The 22,450-nt window shown below is 38.9% G+C and overlaps 1 protein-coding gene across 2 annotated transcripts in view; it reads right to left on the reverse strand.

The window, feature by feature from the left end:
* SLC35D1 (solute carrier family 35 member D1) overlaps positions 1 to 22,450 on the reverse strand; it is a 55,063-nt gene that overhangs the window by 21,943 nt on the left and 10,670 nt on the right. Inside the window, exons 8-10 of one of the 2 annotated variants that reach the window (XM_024734593.1) lie at positions 21,309 to 21,401; positions 2,171 to 2,238; positions 959 to 1,037 (exon numbers count right to left, since the gene is read on the reverse strand). In XM_024734593.1, the coding sequence (XP_024590361.1) occupies positions 959 to 1,037; positions 2,171 to 2,238; positions 21,309 to 21,401 (240 nt within the window). The remainder of the gene's footprint in view (positions 1 to 958; positions 1,038 to 2,170; positions 2,239 to 21,308; positions 21,402 to 22,450) is intronic. The other variant, XM_024734594.1, reaches the window with a different exon arrangement.

Raw genomic sequence — 22,450 nt, forward strand, 5'->3', positions numbered from 1 at the left:
TTATAGTTTAATTTAGAATTCTATTCACACCAAACACTCCAAATCCATGATTTGAAGACACAGACCTTCTGAAGTTTTAACCCAAATCTAGTTTCTAAAATGAGGTCAGGCAGACACAACTCCACTGGGGGTGTAAAGGGAAACATAGCACAACAGTACAAACTTTGCCTCTGTAACCCCTTCCCTCACTATTGACAAATGGGGCACCAGAAAGTAAGTTCCAAGGGCAACTGCACTCTTTCCTCCAAATGATCCAGGACCTACCTCTATCCTGCTTTTCTTAGAAAGCAAGCCTACCTCACTAATTCTTTTGGAATTCAGGGATGCTGTGGCCTCTTCCATCTTAAAGCACCAGAATCACAAAGTCAGATGAAAGAGGCCTCAGGCTTCAAGTCACTAACTGCAGCTCAATATTCAAGTCAGCTTGGCTCTCCTGGCTGAAGACAAATGAGCCTCCCTCAAATAAAATGGATCAGGAGGAAATGACATCACTGGAAATGTCAGATACAGCTTTTAAAAGTGGGCCATTTAAGGTTTGGCTCACGCTTAGGAAAACTCGCTGGATTAGCTTTTGGCAGGCATCCTTTTCCTACAGAACAGCCAGAACTCAGCGAGGCAGAGAACAATTCTCATTGGGAGTTAAAGGGACAAACCTATCAGAACCAAGCTAGTCATCTGCTCTGTGAGAAACAGGGCTGACTCTCCTTCCTCTGCTCTGAGATGACACATTCTCCTTTTCCCATACTCCTCAGACCTAAGTTGCCTGGAAGTAGAGATGATGCTTTCCCTGAGTTCTCAAGGATTGTTCTAGCAACCACCCCACAAGTCGTCAAACTACCAAGGCAACACATGAGGAAATAAGAATGATGGGGCTTAAGGCCACAGCCAGATGTATTTTAGAGGAACACTTTTCAAATAAAGAAGGCACCCAAAAGAGAACAGTATTTTTTCCACCCACCTTAATACAGCCAACTATTGTAGTTGTAAGAGCAGAATTATACTGAGTGCAGAGTACTGTGGCATACATCAAGATAAATCTGGAAAAAAGAAGGAAAAGGTATCTTATAAGTAAGATTCAACTGCTGATTTTATAATAACCTGTAGCCAAGAGAAACAGTGTTGGCCATGCCAGTACATTCTACTAGTCACCCACTGACTGTGAGCTTTCCCTACTCCACTGCTGCTTATACTGCAGCTTCAGAATTTTTTTTAATTTCATTAAAGAGAAACACACGTACATTTAACGATCAGGTGCTTTTCCCAGCTACCGCACCAAAACCTTGAAACCACCATTCACAATCATGAGTACTCTTTTTAAATCACAGTCTTAATTCACCTAACCCATATAGAAAGCTCAGGACTCACAGACCCTGGCTCAGGTGTGCATGTCACTGTGAGGCCAATATGATTCCAGACCAGGGTGAAGGCAAGAGAGATTCTTAAGGATGGAAGAAAAGCAAATGAGAACTACTTTAAGAGGGGATATAGTTCACTTAACAACCAAGTGGCAGCAGTCAGCAGCCCCAGATTTTACAATGAAGCTTCGAAGCCTGACTCAGTACCAAGGTATCATGTCAACTTTATTTTGAAGCATCCAATCACTATGTACCTAGCCTGTGCCAGATCTGGTCACAAATATCGAGTGAAATGACTGGTTGAGGGAAAAAAGCATTAGGGATATTTGGAGGTGAAGAGAAGAGGCAGATAACAGCACATTTGCAGATATCCTCTTGCCTTCTACAACCTGGCAGGGAGAAGTCAGCCCTAAATTCAAAGGCTGCCACTGCTACCTACTAATTCTGCAAACTTAAGACAATTTACTTGAATTCTGGGCCTGCTTTCTCATAGGTAAGGGACAACAATATCTGTCAAATGGTCAATGTAGAAATAAAAGTAAATAATGCATGTTGAAATATAATGGTGCTTATCACATACTATCTTATTGGGTAAATATTAGTTTTTTTCCTTCATCCTTCTAAGCATGACTTTGAGATCAGTTTGGTAGCCCTGAGGGCACATTCCCAAGGGTGGTGAAACCACTTGAATCTGGAGGTTTATCCTAAGCTGATACACTCAAGAGACAGAACAGGATACTAAGGAATGAGGCAAAAAGACACTAGAACAAATCTGCCTCGAAAAACTATCTGTTAACAAGGCAGCAAAGGCTTACCCCATCACACAAGAGAGGGTGAACTGCAGAAGAAAGAGGGTGTCGGCCCAGCCTTCAAAATCCATTGCCTGTAATACACAAGAAAGCCCCGGACTTTAGAGCAGGCTCTCAACATCAGCCGTTCCACTCATTAACCCAACTCCTGTGCACTTTTGCTCCCGCCACACTCTGACACATACATACATTTCCCTGCATCGCTCCAAGCATAGTGATGTTCAAGAATGTCATATACATGAGGCTGAATCAACAAGCAGTTTTGTAAGGTTTTCTCCTTTCCAAAATATGTAAGGTGAGGGAGATTTTGTACTTCTCCCTGTTGGTACAAGGAAACTGATATCTGCTTGAAGGCACAAGCCATGTCCTACTAATCTCAGCAGTTTTCCCAGATGGCTGGTATTAAATAAAGGCTTTCTCAAACCCTAAAACGTATTTCTTCCCTATAACGTGCGAAAGCTGAAGTACAGCCTTAGTTACACAAATTCAGCTGAGGTCTGTCCAGGAAGAATTCCTATTTTAAAACAGTTGATTTTGTAAAAGCAAGATTTCTGTTGTTCTGTTTGTTTTGAAGCCAAAAGCAAAGGAATGAATAGAAATGACAGGTGCATTGATAATCTCATTTCTCATCCAATAGGGAGGGTTTGTCTCTCAAGTACATAATTTCTCTTGCAATATGAGTTTGTCAGGCAAATATGAGAAACGCTCCACTTTTTCTCTCTCTGCCAACCTGTCCAGCTTCAACTCTTACCACTTCAACATAAATCTCACAGCTCCAGGGCTCCAGCAATACCAGGCTCCTTGTGGTTTATAAAACATAACCTGCAGTTTCAAACTCACATGCCTTCGCCTGGAATACCCTTCCCCTCTACATTCATCTGACTCCTGCTCACCCATCAAACTAGAAGCCAAGCAGCTCCTTCGTGGGGCTTTCCCGGAACAAGAACACCTTCCTTTGTGCCTCATCAGGACTTCTCTTTAGTGCTCTTATCTCTCTGAACTGCAAATCTTTCTACACCACATCTACAGACTGTGAGCTCCCTGGTGGGAGGAACCACATCAAATTAACTGAATCACATTCCGAACACAGCATCTGACAGACAGTAGACATTCAATTTGTTTATGGTTCTTTGTTGAGGCGTAACATATAAAAAATAAAATTCACCAATTTTAAGTATGTAATTCAATGAGTCTTGAAAAATATATAGTCATGAAACCACCATTACAGTCATGATAAAGAAATTTCGGCCTAAAACCATGAAACCTAGAAGAGAACACAGGGAAAAGCTCCTTACCACTGGTCTTGACAATAATTTTTTGGCTATGACACCAAAAGCACAAACAACAAAAGCAAAGATAAGAGGGACTACATCAAACTAAAAGGTTTCTGCACAGCACAGCAAAATAAACCATCAACAAAATGAGAAGGCCACCTACGGAATGGGAAAAATTATTTGTAAACCATATATCTGATAAGAGGTGAATAGCCAAAGTACATAAGGAACTCATATAACTCAACAGCAAAAAAAAAAAAAAAAAAAACCAAACAACCCAATTAAAAAATGGGCAAAGGAAGTGAGTAGACATTTCCCCCAAAAGGAGGCACAAATGGACAACAGGTACATGAAAAGGTGCTCAACATCACTAATCAAAAGAAAGATGCAAATCAAAACCACAGTAAGCACACCACACCTGTTAGAATAGCTGTCAGCAAAAAGACAAGAGATAACAAGTGCTGGAGAGGGTGTGGAGGAAAGAGAGCACTTGTGCCCTGCGGGTGGGAATGTAAATTTGTACAGCCAAGATGGAAAACACACACACACACACAGACACACAGACAATGGAGAATTATTTAGCCATGAGAAAGGAAATCCTGCTTTTTGCAACAACATTAATGGACCTTGAGGGCATTATGCAAAGTGAGATAAATCAGACAGAGAAAGACAGACAGGGTCTGATCTCACATGTAAAATCTAAAAAAGCCAAATTCACAGAAACAGAGGGTGAATGGTGGTTGCCAGGGGCTGGGCCGTGGGGGAAATGGTGAGAGGTTGGTTTTACAACTTTTAAGATGCGTAAATTCTAGGTATCTAACGTATAAGCATGGTATTATAGTTAACAACACTATATTATATACTTGAAAATTACTAAGAGAGTAGATCTTAAGTGTTCTCACCACACACACAAAAAGGCAGTTATGTGAGGTGATGGCAGGGTTAACTAATGCTACTATGGCAATTATTTCCTAATACATAACTGTATAAAATCAACCATTGTACAACTTAAACTTACAAAACATTAAATGTCCATTGTAACTCAGTGAAGCTGGAAAGAAAGATTTACCACCCTAGAAAGTTCCCTCCTGCCCCTTTACAGTCAATCCCCTCTCCCATTTACAGCCCCTGGGAACCTCTGATCTACTTTCTTACTAGAGTTTTACCATTCAGTAATTTCATATAAATGAGAGATTGTACAGTATGTACTCTTTTATATCTGGCTTCTTTCACTTGACACAATGTGGATGGCTTGGTTCTTTCAGTAAATGCATCTTTAATTTTATAATGAACTGTCCAACTGTTTTCCAAAGTAGCTATAACATTTTGTATTCCCACCAGAACTGTTATGAGAGTTCCTGCTGCTCTACATTCATACATACATTTGGAATTGTTTCAGACCATCCAAGTGATTAAATAAATGGTAGCTCATTATAATTTTAATTTTTTTTAGGTCATGAATCAATTTATTGATCACAAATAGCATTCAAAAATAAAACAGAACAAAACAGAAAACAGGGTGTATTCCGTGTAACAAGAAATATTTTTTCATGAAATTTTGCCTCATTTATGTGTGCATGGGAGTGTATACTGAATCACAATATAATTATTATTTCTAACTGTATGTAGAGGTCAAACATTTTAAGAAATACTGGTCTAGGGGATCAAGTGTTAGTTTTAGGGTTAAATGTTTAAAATATTTATACACTGACATGAAAATTGTAGTTTATACCTGGTCGAAGCATGGCAAGACTCACACAGATAAACCGGAGTAAAAAGTATTACAGACCTAATACTTTTTTTTGGCTGCGTCGGGTCTTAGCTGCGGCACATGGGATCTTCGTTGAGGCATGCGGGCTTCTCTCTAGTTGCGGCGTGCAGGTTTTTCTCTCTCTAGTTGTGGTGTGCGGGCTCCAGGGCAAGTGGGCTCTGAAGTTGTGGCGCTCGGGCTCCAGAGCGCGTGGGCTCTGCAGTTTGCGGCACGCAGGCTTAGTTGCCCTGCGGCATGTGGGATCTTAGTTCCCCGACCGACCAGCGATGGAACCCAAGTCCCCTGCGTTGGATGGCAGATTCTTTCCCACGGGACCACCAGGGAAGTCCCCAGACCTAATACTCTTGAAGAAATAGAATACATTCTATTTCACACATAGACACCAACATCTTTGGTCTTGAAACTTGTAGCACTTTCCTCTCTTATAAGTTCCGTTTCTTCTTCTTTTTTAAAACCTTCATAAACTGATTACTGGCTTTGAAGTCAGACCTGCACCCAGATCCCAAATCCAGCATTCCCTATCATCCCTATTATCACTGTAACTTTCATTTGCATTTCCCTAATCACTAATGAGGTTAACCATCTTTTAATGTGCTTTTTTGCCATCAGTACTGTTTCTTTAGTGAAGTGTCTGTGCAAATCTTTTCCAAATTTTATTCAAGTTATTTGTCTTCTTAACTACTAAGTTTTAAATTAACAGTTTTAAAAAATATATTCTAGATACAAGTCCTTAATCATATATATTGGGTTGGCCAAAAAGTTCCTTTGGTTTTTAAGTAAAAATAAAAGACACATTTTTCATTTTCACCAAGAACTTGACAACGTATTCCCCCTCTTGTTCCACTACCTTCTGCCATTTTCCAGGCAACTTCATAATTCCATCTTCCCAAACATTTCATCTTTTTGAGCAAAGAACTGTTCCAGGTGCCTTTTACAATTTTCCTGGGAATTGAAATTTTTTCCGTTGAGAGAATTTTCTAAAGACTGAAATAAATGGAAACCCGAAGGTGCAATGTCTGGTGAATACGGCCGATGAACCAGAACTTCCCAGCCAAGCCTTAACAGTTTTTGCCTGGTCATCAGAGAAACATGCGGCCTTGCGTGATCCTGATGGAAGATTATGCGTTTTCTGTTGACTAATTCCAGACGCTTTCATCGAGTGCTGCTTTCAGTTGGTCTAACTGAGAGCAGTACTTGTTGGAATTAACTGACTGGTTTTCTGAAAGGAGTTCATAATAGAGGACTCCCTTCAATCCCACCATATACACATCACTACCTTCTTTGGATGAAGACTGGCCTTTGGTGTGGTTGGTGGTGATTCATTTCACTTGCCCCACGATCCCTTCCATTCCACATTATTGAACAGTATATACTTTTCATTGCCCGTCACAATTTGTTTTAAAAACGGAACGTTTTTGTTACGTTTCAGTAGAGAATCGCATGTGGAAATACGGTCCAGAAGGTTTTTTTCCACTTTAACTTATGTGGAACCCAAACATTAAAGTGATTAACATAACCAAGCTGCTGCAAATGATTTTCAATGCTTGATTTGGATATTTTGAGTATGTTGGCTATCTCCCGCGTGGTATAACGTTGACTGTTCTCAATGCCTCGATTGATCACTATCAACTTCAACTGGTCAACCTGAACGTGGAGCATCTTCCAGCAAGAAATCTCTAGCACAAAACTTCGCAAACCACGTTTGAAACGTTCGATTAGTCACAGCACCTTCTCCAAACACTGTACAAATCTTTTTGTGCATTGCAGTTGCGTTTTTACCATTCTTGAAATAATAAAGCATAATGTGCCAAAAATGTTGCTTTCTTCCCATCTTCAATATTAAAATGACTGGACAAAAATTCACCAATATCCATGTTTTTTTTTTTAAATGCAGGCTGATATGACAGCTGTCATACAATCTAACAAAACAATCTAACAAAATTGTTTTGAATGAAGTTAAAGACAACTAAGCACTACTAGAGCCATCTTATGGAAAAAAACCAAATGAACTTTTTGGCCAACCCAATATATATGAATGCAATATATGATTATACAAGTATTTTCAGTCTGTGGCTTGCATCTTCTTAATAGTGTCTTTTGATAAACAATTTTAGGGCTTCCCTGGTGGTGAAGTGGTTGAGAATCTGCCTGCCAGTGCAGGTGACACGGGTTCACGCCCTGGTCTGGGAAGATCCCACATGCCGCGGAGCAACTGGGCCCGTGAGCCACAACTACTGAGCCTGCGCGTCTGGAGCCTGTGCTCCGCAACAAGAGAGGCCCGTGCACCGTGATGAAGAGTGGCCCCCGCTCGCCGCAACTAGAGAAAGCCCTCGCACAGAAACGAAGACCCAACACAGCCATAAATAAATAAATAAATAAATGTATTTTAAAAAAAAAAAAAAGAAAAACAATTTTAATTTTGATGGAGTCTAAGATCAATTTTGTGTTTTACAATTCTTGCTTTTTATGACTTTTCTATGAAACCCAGTGTAACCCCAAATCACAAAGATATTTTTCTGTGTTTTCGTCTAGTTTTATAGTTTTAGCTCTACTTTTAGGTCTATGATCCTTTTTGTATTAGTTTGCTAGGGCTGCTGTAACAAAGTATCACAAACTGAGTGACTTAAAAAACAGAACTGCATTGCCTTACAGTTCTAAATGCTAGAAGTCCAAGATCAAGGTGTCAGCAGGGTTGGTTCCTTCTGAGGGCTGTGAGAAAGAATCTGTTCCACGCCTCTCCCCTAGCTTCTGGTGATTTGCTGGCAATCTTTGGTGTTCCTTAGCTTGCTGAGGCATCATTCTGGTGTCTGCCTTCATGTTCTCATGGCATTCTCTCTATGTTACTGTCCGTGTCCAAATTTACCCTTTTTATAACTGCACCACTGATATTAGATTTAGGGTCCACCCTACTTCCATTATGATTTCATCTTAACGAATTGCAATCTGCAATGATCCTGTTTCAAAATAAGGTAACATTCTGATACTGGGGGTAGGACTTCAACATGACTTTGAGGGGAGGAACAACACAATGCAACTCAAAATACTTTTCAAATTAATTTTTGTGTATTTCCTGAGGTAAGGGTCAAGGTTCATTTTTCTGCAAATAGATGTCAAACTGTTCCAGCACCATTTGTTGAAGAGATTATCCTTTCCTCATTGATTTATTTAGTTACCTTCAACAAAAACTGACCAAATGGTCTATCTGTACTTCTCGATTCTCTGCTCTGTTCCATTGGTCTATGTCTACTCTTAATCCAATACCACACCATCTTGATTACAGTAGTTTTATAAAAGTCTTGAAATCAAGTAGATAAATCCTCCAACATTTTTCTTTTCTTTATAAAATTTTTTTTTTTTTTTTTTTTTTTTTTTTTTGTGGTATGTGGGCCTCTCACTGTTGTGGCCTCTCCTGTTGTGGAGCACAGGCTCTGGACGCGCAGGCTCAGCGGCCATGGCTCACGGGCCCAGCCGCTCCGTGGCATGTGGGATCCTTCCGGACCGGGGCACGAACCCGTGTCCCCTGCATCGGCAGGCGGACTCTCAACCACTGCGCCACCAGGGAAGCCCCAAAAGATTTTTGGTTTCTTTTAATTGAAGTATACTTACAATATTGTGTTAATTTCAGGTTACAGCAAAGTGATTCAGTTATATATATATTTTTTTCAGATTATTTTCCATTATAGGCTATTACAAGACACTGCATAGAGTTCCCTGTACTATACAGTAAATCCTTGTTGCTTCTCTATTTTATGTAATAGTAATTTGTATCTGTTAATCCCATACCCCTAATTTATCTCTTCCCCTGACTCCCTTTCCCCTTTGGTAACCATATGTTTGTTTTCTGTACCTGTTGAGTCTGTTTTGTATATAGATTCATTTGCATTATTTTTTAGATTCCACATATAAGTGATATCATATGTGCCTTTCTCTGTCTGACTTACTTCAGTTAGCATGATATTCACTAGGTCCTCCAACATTTTTCTTTTTCAAATTTGACTATGATTAAGTCCTTTGCAATTCTATATAAATTTCAAAATCAGCCTAGCAATTCTACAAAAAATCCTGCTATGGGATTGGAACTGTGTTGAATCTACAGATCAATTAGAAGAGAATTGACAGATTAATAATATCAAGTTTTCCAATTCATAAACATTCATAAATATAAAAATCATTTATTTCAGTCTTTTAAAATTTCTCAGTACTATTTTATAAAGTTTTCAGTGTACAGACATTGACATATTTTGTTAAATTTTTCCCTATTTCATACTTTTGAAGCTTTTATAAATGGTATTATTTACTTAGTTGCCAAGTGTTCATTGTTGGTATATGGCAGTACAGTCCATTTTTATATGCTGACCGTATATCTCACAACTTTGCTAAACTAATTAGTTCTAATCACTCTTTTCTAGATTCTTTAGGATTTTCTGCATATATGATCATGGTTTTTATAGAGATATTATTAATTCTTCCTTTATAATCTCTTATTCTTACCTTCCTGCACTGATGGGGTCCTCAGACATCCCTGCCTTGTTCTCAATCCTAGTGAAAAGGTATTCAGTCGTTCACCATTAAGTAAAATAGCAATACATTATTTTGGTAGATGTCCTTTATTAGGTTGAGAAAGTTCCCTTCTATTCCTACTTTGCTGAGAATTCTAAACTCATAAATGGGTGTCAATTTTTGTCAAATACATTTTCTCAAACTATCGACATGTTCTTCTACTTTATTCTTGCCAATAAGATGAATTGCACTGATTAACAGATTTTCCAATTTTAAACTAACCTTAATTCCTAAGATAAACACAACTTGGTCATGATTTAGTGTCCTTTTTATATACTGCTGTATTTTTTTGGACTATAGTTTTCTTCTCTCCTTGTAATTTTTTGTCAGCTAGCGGTAGAGGGTATGCTGGCCTCATAAATCAATTGGGAAGTGTTCTTTTCTATACTCTGGAAAATTTTATGTAGAATTAGCATTGTTTCTTCCTTAAACATCTTGTAAAATTATCCAGTGAAGTGATCAGGGCCTGGAGTTTCCTTTCTCGGAAGGTTTTAAACTAAAAATTCAATTTCTTTAATAAAGATAGGGCTAAAAACTAGGGCTTTTACTTATTTTAATTAAATACAGCAATTTATTTAATCGAATAAGGCTATTCATGTTATCTATTTCTTCTTGAGTGAGCTTTGGCAGTTTTGTTTCTTTCATCAATTTGTCCATTTCATCTCAGTTTTTGAGTTTATGGTATATTGTTCATAAAATTCCCTTATTATCCTTTTAATATATGCAGGCTAGGTAGTGATGTCCCTTTCTCATTCCTGATGTCGGTAATTTGTGTATTCTGACTTTCCGTCCTGATCAATTGGCCATGGTTTAGCAATTGTACTGATCTTTTCAAAGAACCAGCTTTTAGTTTCATTGATTTCTCTACTGCTTTTCTGTTTCCTATTTCACCGATTTCTGCTTCCTTCTATTTACTTTGGGTTTAATTTGCTCTTATTTTTTCTAGTTTTTTAAGGGAGAGACTTAGATCACTGAATTTAAATCTTTCTTCTTTTATAATACATACTAATTTCTAGTTTAATTCTGTGCTGATCAGCGAACATACCCTGTATGGTTTTGATTCTTTTAAACTGTTACTACTTTTTTTATGGCCCAGAATATAGTTTATCTTGGTGAATTGTTCCATGTGCACTTGAAACAAATGTGTATCCTCTTGCTATTGAGCGGAGTGCTCTACAAACGTCAGTTAGGTCGGCTTGGTTGACGGTGCTGTTCAAGTCTTCTCTATCCTTAATGACTCTGAATTTGTTTTATCAATTACTGAAAGGAGAATGTTAAAATCTCCACTATAATCGTAGGTTGGTCTATTTATCCTTTCTGTTCTATCACTTTTTGCTTCATATATTTTGAAGCTCTCTCATCAAGTACATACACACTCAGTACTGTTATACCCACTAATATTAACCCTTTTAGCATTATGGAATATCCCTCTTTATGGTATAGTTTCCTTTATGCTTATTCTATTTAAGGTTTATTGAGTTCCTTGTGGGCATAGGTTTAGAGTTTCCATCAAATTTGGAAAAAATTCAGCCATTATTTCTTCAAATATTTTTTTTCTCCCCCACCCCGCCCCTTTTTCAGGACGATACTTACACAAATGTTAGACCCTTAATATTATCCTACATGTCATTAATAATCTGTTCGTTTGTTTTCTAGTCTTTTTTTCTGAACTTCATCTTGAATAGTTTCTATTACTATTTGTTTAATTCACTGAACTTTTCTTGTATAGTACCTCATCTGTTTGATACCTTCTGCTTTATTTTTCAATTCTGATTATATTTTTCATCCCTAAAAGTTTCACTTGGGTCTTTTTTTATATCTTTCTTTTCTCTCCTCATCCTTTCTCAACAGTCCTTCACTGCTTTCAATGTACAATTCAACATCTGCTAAGTTCCGATCATGTGCCAGGCCCCATGGTAGGCCTCAGAGCACTAAGGTGAAGATGGTTTAGTCAGGTTTGCTGATAGTGAAGGGACAAACGGCAGCAATAAAAACGTACCACCTTATATTTATGGAGCACATTTATGGTTTACAAAGTGCTTCCGTACATGGCCTGTCATTTGATTCCTACAATAGAAAGGCCTAGCCTTATTATTCCCAGAAGACAATGAGTGACTTACTTCAGGTAACACAGCTAATCCATGGTAGACTGAACATATTTCAAAGCCCAATGTTCTCTACACGGAGCATTAAATTTTATTCAGAAAAATGCCCCAAATATTTAGTGCACAGTCCCCTTTGGGAACATAATAACTATACAGAATATTAAAATAAATCTCAAGAACATAATTCCATTTATATATAATTCAAAAATAGAAAAATAATTCTCACGGGATTTTTTTCTTTCCCTAAATACTCAGCCTGTCTCTGGAGAAAGCCAGTCTACGGGACAGGCAGCCTGTTGCATTCCCCTGCTTTGCTCTAGGAATGGATCTTTGGCAAGCAGCAGACATTTGAATGTATAGCTGCAGGGTAAATATGACCCAAACAGTCCTACAGTACAAAGGAGTCCACTCTCCTTTTATTGTGCCATAAAGATGGCATAATAAAAACAATAAAAGCTACTGCTTATTAAGCTATTATGCTCTAGGCTCAGAAATATTAAGTAACTTTACCAAAATTATTCGGCTAGTAAATACCTGTTCAGCTCCATAACCTTCATCCTGCTATCTGGGCTACTGGGGAAAACCAAAGACAAGGCAATATATTCTGAATTTTCTCCTAGATGGTTCCACATGGTTACTGAGTCAAAAAGCGAAAGTTCTAACTCTATCTCTGCCATTAATTTTCTGTGAGGCCATCATAAAGTCATTTAACCTTGCTAAACCTCTACCTATATTACAAATATAGAAAACTACTCCATCTGTCTCTTATGAGAATCAATCAAGAATAAAATACAGACTCTTTAAATGTATACATAATTTACATTCAGAGAGATTATTCACTTAAACTTCTATCACTGTTATCTCTCAGTGATAGATTTACAAGCAAATTTTTCTTCTCCCTAAGTTAGAAATAAAGAAGGCACGGTGAGAATGTACTTTGTTATTCAATTTTTAAACAAAACAAAACTTCTGCCTCTAGAGAAAACTGATAAAGAGCCACTGTGAAGAAAATGACCTGCTTGGTCATTCTGTGTGGCACAGAACTAGATGGGCTCTCTGACACAAGGCCGGCAATTTTCAGTGCTGGCTGAGTGCGGGCTGTGATTACAGACTGAACATACAAACGTGCTTTCTGAGGCTTTCCTTCTGTTTTGAATGAAGTCTCTGGTTCTACAGGTGCTGATAGTGTAACGTAATACACACCACAGGCATGAAAAGAATGTGGCGTAAGTAATGGGCAAACAGGTCATATGGACCTACCACTTCCTAAAACTAGGCATTTGGTTTAAATAAGACTTTCAGTTAAATAAAAATATTTAGAAAAAAACTTTAATGAAAAAAATGTGTTCTTTAGTTGCTTAGGTTAAGGAAATTAAGAAAGAAAGGGAGACTGAGTAAGAGTAGGCAGTAATCAGTAACATAATGAATAAAATCTAGTGAAGGTACACCTGAAACTAATGTAATATTGTAAGTCAATTACACTTCAGTTTAAAAAGAAAAAAAAATCTAGTGTAGGGATACAATCAGATTTTGTCTAATCAACTAGCTCTAATCGATAGATCTGCCTATCTGGACCAGTATCTTGGTGAAAAGTCTGAGGCTATGTGCAGGCTTAGCAAGAAAGTGCTGGGACAACTTGGCAATGTCTACAATGCCACGTTAGCACCAAATCACCACCCTAATCTAGTGAAAAGCAGGGAATAATTTCAACATGTACCTGAGTCTTAGATGCAACCATTCTCACTCCCAGGAAAATCTGTTGCCAATTTACTTGAGATTTGAAATAAAATCCAAAGCATCATTGAGACATTTTCTTATGTTTGGATACCTCCCTGCTTACTATAAAGACTAAAATTAAACAAACCACTTAGTCTTTGGACTTCATGGTTAAAAGAAAAAAAAGATTAATGAATTCTATTTTGAAAATTCATTCCCCAAAAAACTCTTGAGAAAGGAATTGAATCCTTAGCCTAGAAAGTAAACTGCCAGGACACCTGCTAAGGCAGAAGATAATGTCAGTGGTGTAAATGATCTGCACGGTTCCCCCCACCTTGGAAAAGTTAGACAAGTTCATGCAACCAGTGGTCCTAGTTAGCAACCCATCTTCTGCACTACTGTAACCATCTGCCTGCCTCCTGCTCCTAGTTGAGAAGAGGAATAAGAACCCACAGATCTTCAATACCCCTTCTTGCTAGGTTCTACTGCCTACGTTAAAACCTACATACCATGTCAAAACTACATACTCCAGTACTAGTGTCAATGGGGTCACTTACTCTTATTTGAAAAAAGCGTATCCTCAAAGGTAAGAATGGCTAAAAACATTACTTTGTCAGTCAAACAATATAAAGGCAAAGAGAAAGATCTAGTCATTTACAAATAAAAAAATAACTGATCCAACCCACCTGTATTACATTTGAGAATACCAAGGCCCAGAAAGCCGGAAGGTCCTGTCTCTATGTGGAAAGAACACTTCAGGGTTGAGAATCAGTCTGCAATGATCCACAAAGGGACCCAGAAAAGATTAATAACTCTAGACAGGCTAAAGCAACAGCCTAAAAATTCATTATTTAGTAGTAATGCTTAGTAAGACACCTCCTGGTAGATGATCTGTGCAGGAATTTTTCCTGTAAAACTCATCTGAGCCGTGTAATTTAACCAGTGATAAAATGAAGACATTATACAGTGTACCAGTACCTACAGTGCTGGCCTTGTGAGAGCTACAGCAAGGGGTCTGTTCTCCCAACCCTACGTGAGAACACCTAGCAGGGTGTGCTGTCAGAAAGTCACACTCCAATTCCTGAGACTCTGAATCACTGGCTTTGTGCTACAGACATTCCCTTTTGGAGGCAGCGACTAACAAGTTTAAACACAGTCTGTCCTTTGGAAAGTCATTAGTCAATTGGTGCTTGTTCTGCCTTTATCTATGTTAAATAGATATCTTTGGTTAACAGTAAGCTGGCTTTTGCGTGATACATAGTTTTGTTTTGTTTTGTTTTTGGCTGTGTTGGGCCTTCGTTGTTGCGCGTGGGCTTTCTCTAGTTGTGGCTACTCTTCGTTGAGGTGTGCAGGCTTCTCATTGCGGTGGCTTCTCTTGATGCAGAGTATGGGCTCTAGGCATGTGGGCTTCAGTAGTTGCAGCATGCAGGCTCAGCAGTTGTGGCACAGGAACCCTAGAGTGCGTGGGCTCAGTAGTTGCAGCTTGTGGACTCTAGGACGTGCAGGCTTCAGTAGTTGTGGCTTGTGGGCTCAGTAGTTGTGGCACACGGGCTTAGCTGCTCCACAGCATGTGGGATCTTCCTGGACCAGGGATCAAACCCATGTCCCCTGGATTAGCAGGCAGATTCTTAACCAGTGCACCACCAGGGAAGTCCCATGGTTTTTTTTAAAAGGAGAATGTTTTAAAGTTAGAAGACATGTGTCTAAAAAAACTAAATGCTGGATATACTGGTTCCTTTGTTTCTGGTAAACCTGGGACGTTGAGAACTTAAACTTTTTGAAAAACTACACGCACATATTGGGTTTCTCAAAATGCTTTGCCAAGGACCTTAGTGTTCATTAGGATGAGTTGTTCAATTGCATCTTGCCTTTCAATTTTTATGGTAATTTAGTTTTTTCTTCCTTGGCCTTCAATTCTTGCTTAAAGGCTGTGCCAGCTCATCAACTGCTTTATGTAACTCCTGCTTCCCTGGGGAGCTGATCTTTCAGAACCCTTTTATTGGATTCCTGCCCTAACAGAGGGAAGTTTTCCCTCCTCTTCCTACTAAGGTTAACAGTGGGATTTTGAGAAAAATAATTTGGATCTGATTTTGCTTCAGTTTGAATCCTGGGCCAAGAGTCTGCAACTCTGAACAATGAGAACAAATTAATTTGTCCCACCTCCCCCAGTTATTTTAAAATTTATAATTCATCACAGGATAGACATTAGTTATAGAAAAAACCTTTATCTTTTTCTTATTTTCCTTTTATAAAATGTAATTTAAAATACATTCATATGGTTCTACAATCAAAAAAATATAAGAAGACAAATAATGAAGTCTCCCTCCCACTTCTATTCTACACTTACCCTGTTCTCTCTCTCTCTCACACACACACAAATTGGTGGTTACTTTATTAGTTTCCTGCATATTCTTCCACAGTTTCTTTACTTAAATAGTAAGTAAATTAAATGAATGCATATATATATTCTTATTTTTCCCTTTTTATTTTACTCAAAAGTTAGTAAACCATATGCACTGTTTTACACTGTGCTTCTTCATTCAACAATTTATCTTGGAGATCTTTTCATTCAGTAAACAGAGAGCTTACAATCAAAAAAGCTCTGGGTCAGGAAAGCCAAGAGCGCAACAGATGAGAGCAGTTTATCAGCGCAGGTTATCAGGAGGCAGCTGGGCTCATGCCAGCTGTCAGAACAGCAGCCCAGTCTCCACACTGGCATGCGTCCTACTCCTCAGAAACACTGTCTCAGCCCCGAAGCACGCCCTACCTAGAGAACCAGCCGACTCAGTGGACCCAGCCTACTCGGTTACCACATGACGAAGTGGGCCTGGAGAGCAGAAGGGACTCATCCAAAGTCAGAGTGGTCACAGACAGAACTGGAGTTTGCTGGTCTTTTGCATTCTGGCCCCAAGTCCCCTCCACTGTACCACTTATGTCACAAACTCTTAGGGACGTGTCACTGTCTGCAGAGGAACTTGCAAATTCCTGTGTCTGGCACTAGTCCCAACTTGGAAGGAAGCAGGCTGTGGGATGGCAGGAAGAAGGAGACACTAGTCATAGAGTCAGAAAACCTGGGCTCTCGCCCTGAGCCCTCTTTGGACCCAGTTCCCTCATTTGTGAAATAAGGGTCTGGAACCACATGCTCTCCAAGGAATCCTCTACGGGCTCCAAAGCCGTTGACGTCTACCTTCTAACCACGTGGAAGAGTCTGGTCCTTGCGGCTGGGCCTGTGCCCACGCTATTAATTCCACCTGGAACGTACCTTTTGTTTTTCTGCCTCCACACCTTCCAAGGCCCACTCTGACGTCTCCTGATATTTGCCACTCCAGAAAATGCTCCTTGTGAACAAGCTCCTACCTCAGTCATTAGAGCCTGCTCTTCCCTCGGCCTAGACTACTCCCTCCAAAGAGCCACACAAACTGGTCTCTCAGTCCACTCAGTGCAGTGTCTGCTCAAACGAAGCTTATAAAGATGCTTTCCCTAATCATCTTATCCAAAACAGCACTTCCCCAATCACTCTTCTCCTCGTTTTCTCTCTCTTCATGGCTCTTATTACACAATTTATGCTTAGTATATCTTACCCCATTGGAATGCAAGCTCCTTTGAAGCAAAGACATGTCTTTTTTTTTTTAACTTAGAACAGCACCTGACACGTAATAAGCACTCAATAAATATTCACTGAGTGAAATAAATAATTATTTGTAAACAATTAAGTAACAAGAAAGCCAAGCTTCAGGGACTCCACTTCTAATACTAATCTGAGATATTTCTTCCATTCAGTAGCTTGTTCTGTATGCACGCAAGTCCTGAACGGGGGAAAAAACAAGTCAGGGATGCAGCAAGTGGCTTTGGGAGATAGATGTGGTCAGGCAAACAGCAAGAGATCTCCCTGGAGTCAGAGAGACTGGTTTTAGGGAAATTCCCTGGCAGTCCAGTGGTTAGGACTCTGTGCTTTCACTGTCGAGGGCACGGGTTCGAACCCTGGTCAGGGAAGTAAGATCCCACAAGCCACAGGATGCGGCCAAAAAAAATGAAAGACTGGTTCTAGTGCTGAACTCAGCCACCATGGAACCTCAAGCATGTCCTTAACCTCTATATATCAGATAACAACCTACCACAAAGGTACACAATGAGGATTAGGGAAAATGATTAATGTGGAAGCATCTTATCAGGCATTGTGCAAGGCATCATACCCTATAGGTGAAGTATTACTTGAAGGTCAGAAGTAGACTGAAATTGTTAACATGGGAACAGCTTTATTTAAAGATAAACTGTTGGGACTTCCCTGGTGGCACACAGTGGTTAAGACTCTGCGCCACCCAAGCAGGGGACCCGGGTTCAATCCCTGGTCTGGGAACTAGCTCTCACATGCATGCTGCAACTAAGAGTTTGCATGCCACAACTAAGGAGCCTGCCTGCTGCAACTAAGACCCAACACAACCAAATAAATAAGTAAATAAATAATTTTTAAAAAAAGATAAATTGTCATGCCAAAAAAGTGTCCATTTTTTAAAAAAATACACGCACATACATGAATGTTTGTCCACTTATATGTACACGTATTTTGAAGGGAAAACCCAAGCCTAAAAGACACAATGAATATGAACCTGACTTACTAGAAAACACTTACCTGAAATCCTGCCACATATTCCACTCTGTAATATGAACCCTTTTTGCCAGAACTTCAGACAAACAACCCACTGACTACTATGAAACTGAACCTTCCAGTGGAAGAAATCAACTGCAACCTCTCGTAGGATACTATGAGCCTCTAGGATGCACTAGGGCATCTATGGCTTCCACCGACTGCTTCTGTGCTGATTAATAAAAGCAAACCATTCAACCACTTCTGTAAGTTATATCTCTAACAACAACCCCCAGAACAGGTTAGCATTACTTGTTGCAGTTGGTGGGTAAGAAAACCAATCCCTATCTCCTCTAAAAATCCAAGCTTGATATTTAACCCACACCAGTTTCTTCCTAACCTGAATACTTACAGTACTGACTGACTGACGGGCATGCACTTTGGTGCTGGATCTTACACCATCTCTGTAGCATGTCAAATGTCTTTCTTGTGTGGCAAGGACTATGTTGTATTTCTCATATATTCCCCAAAGAACTTAGCACAGGGCTTTCTTACCACAAGGAAGATGCTCAGTAATACTGAATTGACTGAATCTGAAATGAACTTAAAATAAAATTGTAGTAAGCACACAAGGAATTTAGGAAGAAAGGAATTTAGGAACAGAATAAAACTCAGAATTCTTGGAGTTCCTAAGTTCCAAATTTAATTCATAACCTACCAAAAAATACTGATTATTCATATCATTTGTATTTTCATTCTGTAGGCAAAGCTCCATGAGATAGGCATTCCCTCTCCAACAAGGAGATGGAATTGACCACTTCCATTTTCCAATCCACAATGACCCCAACACCTTTCCCACAGAACCGGTAACAATTACGACTCTGATGTTGACAGGTCTGCTCCCCAAGACAATTAAATGGTCCTCAAAGGCAAGAATACCACCTAATTCATCCTTCTTTCTTATCACCTGAGCTTAGCACTGTGAGACACACAATAGCACTTAATAACTATTCGAGAATGTAAGAGAGAGAGTATGTCAAGGAGAGAATGTTAAGAAAAAGAGCATGAGATTGTAAGCCTGCCAGCCAGTAGGTTCATCTGTTCCCCAATAAATATTTTATAAGAAACATATTAATTAATAATAAGAATAAGGATGAACAAACATTTATGTAAAACCCAAAACACTGATGGGGTTGATCACAAAGCAATGAGTTAAGCCTCCATAATTAGTTTATCATCCCAACTTGAAAGCATTTAGATAAATTCAGTCATTCTTAAAAAACATTGTTCTTTCAAAATAAACCTTTCTTGACCTTTGCTTGGCATTTTCATTGGAAAAAACAAAAAGATTACTCAAATTCCACTCCTCTGCTTAAAAAAAGAAGAAAAGAAGAATAAAAGAGTAAAATCTAAATCTCATCCCAATATAGGTGGCAAAGTCATTTTTTCCACTATGGGTAAACACCTGTAATTATATCGAAGCATTTAAAATTGAAAGTGTGTTAGTGAACTTCAAAATACGCATGAATTTTGCTACAACCTGGCAGATAACTTCTAGTTAAACGATCATCACTCTGGAATGAAGAAATATCTCCTTCAGTCAATGTTTTCAAGTAGCTACAAGCTACTAGTCAAAGTTTCAAATTAATGAAAATTCCATTTTTGCCGAGTCTGTAGAATACCTAATCACATTAATTCTTCCAACTTTCTCATGTACAGATTGGCCTCAAGATTTGGAATCATCTGTGCTGCCATGGGGTACCTGGTTATTTTACATTACATTCTTACCCCAAAACTAAAGAGTGAAGGGTGCTTCTGCCAGAGTCGGCTAGAGGAGGCAGAACACTGAAAAGACCATGGCCTCTGCAGTCAGGCTTGGGTTTAAATCCTGACTCTATTACCTGCTGACAGTCTGATGTTGGGCAAGTTATTCAGTCTCTCTGAACCTCTATTTCCACCTTGGTAAAACAGGGTTAATTCAAACTTCCTACAGCTGTTATGGGGACTATATTACATCGTATATAAAAAGTGACTAGCACATAATAGGGACTCAATAAATGTTAGTTTCTCTTCCCACTTTTTTCACAGCCACAAAAAACTCATTCAACATCTTTATTTTTAGAGCAACACCTCTACAGTAGTTTCCTGCTTTGGAGTCATTTCTAGGCCTGCTGATAGCCAGGTCACAGTTCATTAAAACATTTACATATGTTCTTTGCCAGTTTTAAAAGAAAGAGTTCTTGATGAAAAAAATCAAAACAGCTTTATAAGCAGTCTTCTGCTACCTCTGATTCAAGAACAATTTTTAACAGTCTAACTACTTCTAAAAACCTCTTCTTTATTTTGGTCCCCACTGATTTGGGGAACTTGTCGCTGTCATTATAATAAACAATCAATACATTTATTCTGAAGAAACTACTAGCCAGGGGAATCATTAGGAGGAATCTTGGTACCGAAATCCTTGGCAGAATTCTAGATTTCCATTAAGTTTGCAAAATTCTGTGAATTCTAACAAAATGTTACCAATTTTTATCCTATGAATATGTGTTTCAGAGAAAAATTCTTATCTGGATTTAGTTTGCTACTTTATTCTGGATTTATTTAGCTAAACATTTGCAGAAAATGAGTAAACTATTATATTCGTTGCTATTTATACGGTTAAGTCACCACATGGCTAAATATCTCCTGAGGGGAAAAAACAGCTTGGGATTTAAGCCAGGATGACAATTGTACACCAAAACTGAGAGCTTCTAGAGATAACAAGCATTTTGTTAGGTTTGAAGAATTCTACTACTTCTGGATTTTTTGTTTCTCAAGGATAGTTTGCTACTATTCCTATTTTGTAGTTTAGTAGAAATGTAAAAATTCCCTTCCTCTATCCTCCTGGCACGTAGGAGAAGGACACTAGTTGGCATGCACTGTTTTTATGTCGACAGCCAGAGCTATTTTAAGCTATTTTAGTACTATCCAAAAAGGTTAGCATGACATTAGCAAGCTAAAAGGTAAATTCTCAGTCTTTGGTCACTTACTAAGAACATTACTTTTTAACAACCCAACTGTCTACCTCTTGGTCATACAAATAAAAATAAAATTCAAAAACATAAACCATGAAGCCATAATTAGAAAGTCCTACCTTTTGCGCATCTCCCGTAAAATATGCAATGGCTAGGGTGGGCAGAATCATGAACAGTGCATTGTAATAGAGCAGACCATATTTTCCCAGCTCCTAGGAGAATAAAAAATTAGGTGTTTCATTTGGTTCTGGTAGACAGAGAAAGACAACCCTGTACAGAGTGCCACCCCCCATTACAAACATGCACCCCTCCCCCACAACATACACAGCAAATTAGTCAAGTCAGAAGTCTTGCAAACATTAATGACCTAAGCTTTCCAAAAAAAAAAAAAAAATGCAAACTTACAAGATTTCAAGTTTATTTGAAATAAATTCCTTGAGTGCTTAAGATCAGAGAAATAAAAATGACATCAACTCACTGCCTCAAAACAGCAAGGAGAAAAGAGGTTATTTTGAACACAAACATACACGTCCTTGGAGCCCTTCCCTTTCCAGAACAGAATAAAAGTCACCAAGTTAGTCTTGGGCTTTTCAGAACTATAATAGAGTACAATTTAACAGACACAAAGACTCACACCTAGACCAACACAGACAGACATAACTTCCCAGTGAAGTATTTCTGAAAATGTATACGGGAAGTACAATGAAGATTAAGAAGAAAGAAAAGAAAAAGAAAAAGGAAAAAAAAGAAAAGAAAAAAGAAAGAAAGAAGATTAAGATTACCCTACAGGGACTTCCCTGGTGGTCCAGTGGTTAAAAATCCACCTTCCAACGCAGGGGATGTGGGTTCGATCCCCGGTTGGGGAACTGGGATCCCACATACCGTGGGGCAGCTAAGCCCTCACACTGCAACTACTGAGCCTGTGCGCCACAACTAGAGATCTCACGTGCTGCAACTACAGAGCCCACATGCTCTGGAGCCTGCACACCACAACTAGAGCGCCCATGTGTCACGACTACCGAGACTGTGCACTCTGAAGACCACATGCCACAACTAAAGAGAAGCCCACGCACCACAACAAAGAGCCCGAGCGCCACAACAAAAGATCCCGCGTGCCACAACTAAGACCCGACACAGCCAAAAATAAATAAATAAAATAAACATTAAATAAAAAAAGATTACCCTACAATTCGCAAAATATGGTATGACTAGTTGTGCCCTCAGCTACTGGGGAGCAACACACATCTTCAAACACAGAGAG

The sequence above is a fragment of the Neophocaena asiaeorientalis genome, unplaced genomic scaffold, assembly GCF_003031525.2.
Source record: "Neophocaena asiaeorientalis asiaeorientalis breed wild unplaced genomic scaffold, Neophocaena_asiaeorientalis_V1.1 scaffold15, whole genome shotgun sequence".
Taxonomy (NCBI): domain Eukaryota; kingdom Metazoa; phylum Chordata; class Mammalia; order Artiodactyla; family Phocoenidae; genus Neophocaena; species Neophocaena asiaeorientalis.